The sequence below is a fragment of the Monoraphidium neglectum genome, assembly GCF_000611645.1.
Source record: "Monoraphidium neglectum strain SAG 48.87 unplaced genomic scaffold scaffold01613, whole genome shotgun sequence".
Classification (NCBI taxonomy): Eukaryota; Viridiplantae; Chlorophyta; class Chlorophyceae; order Sphaeropleales; family Selenastraceae; genus Monoraphidium; species Monoraphidium neglectum.
This window is the reverse complement of record NW_014012015.1, coordinates 1-6,586: the sequence shown is the minus strand read 5'-3', so window position 1 is coordinate 6,586 and position 6,586 is coordinate 1. Positions and strand designations below refer to the sequence as shown.

General features: G+C 62.8%; 2 protein-coding genes across 2 annotated transcripts in view; both read right to left on the bottom strand.

Moving 5' to 3' along the window:
• MNEG_8472 (hypothetical protein) overlaps positions 1 to 2,327 on the bottom strand; it is a gene marked incomplete at both ends in the record, with an annotated part of 5,336 nt that extends 3,009 nt beyond the window's left edge. Inside the window, 6 exons of the mRNA XM_014043055.1 lie at positions 353 to 469; positions 706 to 725; positions 1,103 to 1,225; positions 1,442 to 1,598; positions 1,947 to 2,132; positions 2,247 to 2,327. Of these exons, the coding sequence (XP_013898509.1) occupies positions 353 to 469; positions 706 to 725; positions 1,103 to 1,225; positions 1,442 to 1,598; positions 1,947 to 2,132; positions 2,247 to 2,327 (684 nt within the window). The remainder of the gene's footprint in view (positions 1 to 352; positions 470 to 705; positions 726 to 1,102; positions 1,226 to 1,441; positions 1,599 to 1,946; positions 2,133 to 2,246) is intronic.
• A 2,987-nt stretch (positions 2,328 to 5,314) lies between these two features.
• Positions 5,315 to 6,447, bottom strand: MNEG_8471 (hypothetical protein; the record flags this gene model as incomplete). Its single annotated transcript, XM_014043054.1, has 2 exons — positions 5,315 to 6,031; positions 6,328 to 6,447. 2 exons carry the CDS (start codon positions 6,445 to 6,447, stop codon positions 5,315 to 5,317), a joined length of 837 nt encoding a protein of 278 aa, XP_013898508.1.
• Between the last annotated feature and the right edge of the window lie 139 nt (positions 6,448 to 6,586).

Below are 6,586 nucleotides of genomic sequence, written 5' to 3'. Positions count from 1 at the left end.
GGGGGGGGGGGGGGGGGGGGGGCGACGCAAGACGAGGTGGACATGTCGGAGGGCCCGCGCGGGCAAGACGGCTGTTGCGGGGCCAAGGGGCGCGGTGAAGAAGGCTGTATGTGCCGCCTCGGGCGGAGCGAGACTCTGGCGAGGTGCATGAGGACGCTCAGGGCAAAGTGCCGCTTGAGAGCAGGCTGCGGTGCACGGCTTTGCCGTCCAGCACGCGCGGCCGTGATCTGCTGCACGTGCACGCTCTAAAACAATGTACCCAGCCTGCTAAGCGCTCACCCTGGCCTCGGGCCCCTCGCCCGGCCACACCCAGCCCCCGGAAGCCGTCCCTCGCTCCGTCCGTGCACCCCACCTCAATGCCGGTCAGGTTGGCCTCGTCCATCAGCGCCGCATGCGCCCCAGCCTCGGCTGCTGCCGCCGCCTCGTGCGCCGCAGCATCCTCGCGCTCCTGGATCTCCAGCAGCTCGTCCTGGTGGTCGAAAGCGTATCAAACATAATCCCTCAACTTGATGGAATGTCTCTGGTTTGCATTGCTGCCGTATATTGTGCTGGACCGTTTGCTAGCAAGGGAGTGAGTGTAAGAAGTGTGTGAGGCCCGGGCCCTGCAGGGCCGGCAGGGGCTGGCTGGCAGGGCTTGCAGGGGCCAGCTGAGTACCGGGTGGGTTCGCCCCTGCAGCTACCGCTTCGCTAGTGCCAGCGCCACACCTGGTGGGCCTCCTTGGCGCCTGTGACATCAGCGGGTGTGATGCGTTGGTAGTCGAAATACACCAGGTGGGGCAGGTGGCTCAGGACAAACGTCCTGGGTGATGGGTGCAAGGAGGGGTGGTCGCAGAGCCAATTGGATGTCGGCAGGGTCGGTATGAGGTCATCCATCACCCAATTTGTGTTTTTTTGGGGGGGGGGGGCGGATCATGGACATGAGGTGTGGTCAAGCACGGGCTGGTGAGCTGTGGGCGCACAGCAGCCAACGCAGGAAGTGCGTGCAGCAATTAGACCATGCGAGCATTGCCATACCACGTTGCTCCTTGACTGTTTGGCTGCTATGAGGAAGCCACTTGCTGGACGGGCATTCGGCCCCCTCACCTTCAGCCCCCACCCTCACCCCAGCCTGCCTGCCTGTAGTTGGGGTTTCGCGCCACAGGGTTGCCGGCCAAGTTGACTGCCTGCAGCCGGTTGAAACGCCGCAGATAGCCGACGGAGTCCAGCTTGGCAATGGCGTTGTTGCCTGAAAGACAAGAAAGTGGTGGGCACACACTACATGTTGGGCGCCAAGGCACATCTGGACTGCCACAATCCAAAGCTACCACAAGACGAGGCGGCTGAACATGGATACTTCACGGGCTCTGCATGACAATTGCTGCTGCCAAACTCAATCCAGGCCCCGCACATACATCCTAGTTTTTGAGAATTGAAGCCATCTTGGGAACTGGCAGGCTCTCACCAATGGACAGCACGTTGAGCGCCGCCATGGAGTCCAGCCCCGAGATTGATGTGATGCGGTTGTTGAAGAGGCTGAGATCCTGCAGGGCTGTGAGGGTGTCCAAGCCTTCTATTTGGGTAATCTGATTGAAGCTCAGATCAAGCCATGTCAGGCGGACCTGTGGGTGGGGTTGAGGATTGGGTACAGGCCAGGGTGTTGGTTGGATGTGGGTGACTTGGTTGCGAGGTAGAACCTCATTGTGTTCTTTCCGCATTGTTACACAGACCAATCTTCTACAAGCGGATAATCGGGGAATCATCCGAAAAAATGACAAACTGAGCAAATTTTAACATTTGATGCACGCAACTGCTGTCTTTGCACTATTGCATGCCTCGGCAGGCAGCACTCCAGAATCATTGCCAGCTCCGCTGCCTCCTCCCCGTTCCCAACCTTGCGCAACAGGCTGCACTGCCCCGGACCAAGCAGGCGCCGAAAGGTGGGTGCCGCGCCTTGCGGGACAGCCCACCATGTGGCTGATGTTCTCGATGCGCTCGATGCGGTTGTTGTCCAGCTGCAGCTTGGTCAGGCTGTCCAAGCCGCGCAGGTTGGCAATGCGGGCCAGGTTCTTGAAGCTGAAGGCCAGAGCCTCGACCTCTGAGAACGGCAGCTGCCGCCGCTTGTCGTCTGCCAGGTCAGCATCGCTCCCGTTGACCTGTCAGCAGGTGCGATGGGGAGGGGGGCACATGGCCATGCCGAGCGGACCAGGTTGCGCACGCGGGGTGCGACTGTTGGTAATACAGCTAAGCGAGAGCTGCGCTGCACCCACCTGTATACACTCGCGCGTAAGCTCCTCAGTGATCACCGAGGGCTCAGCCTCTGCGATCAGCCGCTCCAAGCTGACCGGCATCGTTGCTGCTGTTGCGGCTGCTGCCTGCTGGCTGCTGACGCCGCCGCTACCGCCACCGCCCCCGCTGCGGCCGCCTCTGCTGTCAGGTGTTGCTGCTCAGCACGGCTGATGCTGTCTGACTGATACGACACTCACGAGCGCGCTGCTGCTTGAGCTACGCTGGGCATCAGTCAAACGCACTGCGCAGCGGTCAGCGCAACAAACTTGTGCCTCAACACTGCACTTCCAGAAGCACCCCTGGGCACAGAAATATTCATACGCAGCTCTTTTTCATGACCGCAGCGTTCAGGGGGTCGCCAAGTCGGAGCCGTGCACCGATCTGTGCTCCTGATGCTGTGTCGCGAGATGTTAGCACCTCAACTCGCTCTGCATAAGTTTATGTTGCGTCATAATAATAGTGGAGGGGTTCAAATCGCTTTGGACCCTGCAGATCGGTCGGGTGCTGTCTTGCGGTGACCAGGCGGTGCCGTCTGCATACTGCGGCCGCTTGCTGGTCGATAATCACGGGTTTCCTCCTCCACCTAAAGCAGATTGTCCTCCAGGTCGTCACTTGGCAGAATGATGACAGTCTGACAGCGGCAGCATTGCGGAATCAGCGTTTAGAAAGCGCAAGAAACTGCAATGTTAGACTGATAAGGAAGGCGGCTCCAGCTGTGAAGGGTGGCGTGTCCCTGAAGGCGAGCCCGGTCCGTCAACTGCCCTCAACTGTGCCGACCAGCTGAGCTGGTCCGGCTTCATGGTGCCACAGCCCTGAACAGGTCACATTTGTAAAGCAGGGCCTTACGAGGGTTCAGGACTTCTACCGTGCGGTGAGTGTCGCCCCTCGTTCTCCGCTCGAGCGCTGGCTGAGAGCATTGCAGGTCACGCCGACCCCGCCCTTGCGATGCAGAGCTCAAAGGAGGGTGACACCTTGATGCAGGGGATGTTAATCATGTTGACAACCAACCATTACGTACTAGCGCAAAAAAAGGCATGGGCAGATGGAATCACTGATCCAACAGCCGTGTGGACGCCATCACAGGCACAATGGCAGTCTGCTTGATCGACAAGGGTTTCAAGTCCAACAGCAAGCGTGCCGAGAAGTTTCGGACAGTGCAGCAACCAAAGCTTGATGACATCATGTTGATGGGGGCGTTCGTAGCCAAAATCATTGTCTGGGCTGTGGCCCAGGTGTGGGGGCTGCGTACGGGCGGGCGGGGAGAGCCGACGCAGGTCGTCCGCCCAAGCAACCGATGGGCTCATCAGCCGGGATGATTCTTGCATCGCAGCTGGGGGCGATGGTGCGCAAATGCAAGCACGCAGCCACGCATGATGGCATTACCCGCCATTAGATGTACTTCCCACCGCTGATGAATAATCATCGCTGTCAACCACCACCACTCCAGGCAAACAACGTGGCGAAGCAGCTGTGGGCGGCTTCCGACCCTACCACCTTTCTGGGAATAGTGTGGGGCTCTCAGGGGTCGCGAACCGCCCAGCCCAGGCACTTGTCACGCAAGCGGTGCGCGCCCAACGCTGACAGCCAAGTCCCCGAGGCCGCCTCAAAATCGGCCAGCGGCGCAGCAGCGGGCGGGGCCGGCCTGTCAGGCAGCCAGAGTGTGCCGGCCCTGGGTACTGCGGAGGCCGCGGCCGTGCAGCCGGGGCCTCTGCAGCCAGGAGACACACAGCAAAGGGCGGTGCCGCCCCCGCCAGCTCAGGGCGCAGCATGCAGTGCTGGCGTTAGCAGTGGCAGCGGCAGCGGGCCTCCTGGCAGCCCCGACCCTGTAGTCCGTGCCCTCCAAGCCGTCAAGCAGCAGGCTGCAGAGACAGCCGCCAGGCGGCGAGAGCTGGAGGCCGCCCTCGCGCGGCGCCAGGCGGCAGAGCGCAGCAGGGACGCGCTGCACGCGCGGCTGGCGAGGGAGAGGGCCGCTCTGAAGGAGGCGGAGCGCAGGGTGCTGAAGCACACAGCGGCAGCGGCGGCGATCGAGGCAGAGGCGGCAGGAGCGGTGAAGGCGGCGGAAGCTGCTGCAGCAGCAGCTGAGCAGGTGGCTGTGCGGATTCTGGCTGAGAATGCCACCTAACAGGCGCAATCGCGCAGTCGTGCTGTGTCCTTATTTTGTAGTTGTTCGTTGATTACAGCCACATCGGCACTACCTTGCTGGTTTTGAGTTTCAGTCAGTAGAGCTTTGTTCATAGTCTTTTGACAGCTTTGAACCATCTACTTTCCTATGAGCCGTTCTGTTGGCCCCTCAACTGCCTTGGGCGCGGGGTTGTACACTGATCCCAGTTGACGAGGCCTCAAATTGACGTGTAACATCATGTACAATCTACAAGGAGTTGGTGGTCAGGGCGCGGCCAGTGGGTCAAGGTCAACAGCTCAAGGGATACATGAGCCAGGGGGCAGAGCAAGACTATGCTCGCCTCTGAACAGTCCAGCTAATTGAGGACGGCCGCGCGCGTTCGCGTTGATGAGTCATCAAATGACGGGCTCGGATGATGCAATGTGGCGATTTGAACACGCTCTATAGTGGTGGTGAAAGCCCATGCACGCCTTGCATGTAGTCAAAGCATCCAAACCCCGCCAAAGTTGTGCTCAGTCCCGCCCTACTTTTAGCCCGCACTCCTGACAGGCCCTGGGCATCCAGCTCAACCCCGCCCTACTTTTAGCCCGCACTCCTGACAGGCCCTGGGCATCCAGCTCAACCCCAACAAACCACTATGAAAATCCGCCTCATGAGGCCATCCTCATGACGATTCGTCCTGATGTTCACAGAAAAGAGCACAACCACGGACGGAGCACACAAAATGAATCGGCGCGTCAACCCGGTCAGTCGGCTGCTGACGTCAGGGCCGGCCTGCCGGCGCTGGCACCCCGAGCACCCCTACCTCGGGCGCTGAACGCCGCGCAAAGGTGGCCTGCCGGTGCGGCCGCCGCGCCTGGCGTCTAACAAAGAGCCTGTGCCGCGCCGTGCTGCCCGTTGATATCTTTCCTTGCAACCCTGCCCCCCTCACATCGACGCCCGCGGGTGCTCTGAGACGGCCAGCTGGTGTATAGCCGCGATCGCCGCCTGCTTGGCGGCGCGCGAGCCGCGCGTCCCGCCGCTCGCGCCCGGCGAGCCCCCGGGCGACTCCCGCACCTCCCCGGCCGCCGGCGCATAGTCCCCCAGCGCCCCGCGCGGCGCCAGCCCACCGCCCCGCGGGTCGTAGTACAGCGCCGGCGTCGGCGGCCCGTGAGCGCCCTTGAGCGCGGCGCCGGTGCCGTTGGCGGCGGCGCCGCTGCGGCGCGCTGTCGCCTTAGTCTCAATTTCGGCCTCAACCACCTCCTCGCTGTACTGCCTCAGCACAACCTCCCCCTCCTCCCCCTCCTCCTCCTCCTCCTCCTCCTTTTCCTCGTCTTCGTCTTCGTACTCATCTTCAGTAATCTGCTCCTCCACCTCTTCAACTGCCACCTCCTCCACCTCAACGCCCTCATCCTCATCCTCCGACGCCTCGTCGTCGTCCCGGCCCGCCCGCCTAAACCCCAGCCCGGTCAGGTCGATCTCGCGCCACGCCCGCCCCGCGCCGCCGCGGCCGCGCCCGGGGCCGCCGCGGCGCGCGAGGCGGTCCTCCTCCTCCTCCTCCAGCGCGTGCAGCCGCGCGACGGCGTCGAGGGTCTCGGCGGCGAGGGCGTTGGGATGGTCGGGGTCGGAGTCTTCCTGCACGCCATGGTCGCTGCGCACAGAAAACTGCGGGGCGATTTTTGTGTGGGGGGAGGGGGGTGGGGGTTGACGGGCTTGGCAGCGATCGAAAGCCAGGGAGGGGAGGTGTGTGGGGCCAGGTGACTGGCTTTACAATGCTGCTCATTTGCATGAACAAGGATGGCTGGAAGGGCTGGGAGTGATCCTGCCGAGGGCGAAGGCCCCAGCAGCACCTGCAACTCAACCCTTGGACAGTTCGTACAGGCACGTCGCCCAGCGCGCAAAAAACCCCAAAGCCACCCTCAAACAGACAACACGCGAGGACAACCCACGCCCGCGCCCACCTGCCGCACGGGCACGCGGTTGCGCTCGATGTGGGAGCCCTGGAACACAAAGCTCGCCACGCGGCGGATGTGCCGCCTGGCGGCCGACAGCTGGCGCCGCAGCCGCACGCGCGAGGGCATCAACACCACGAGGACACTCAGGATGAACGCGGCCACTGCGCGAGGCGCCTCCAGGAGGGCGGCGCGCAGCACGCCCAGCGCGCCGCCGCCACGCGGGGCCCCTGCGGGCGGCGGCGGGTACGCATACGCGGCCCCCGCC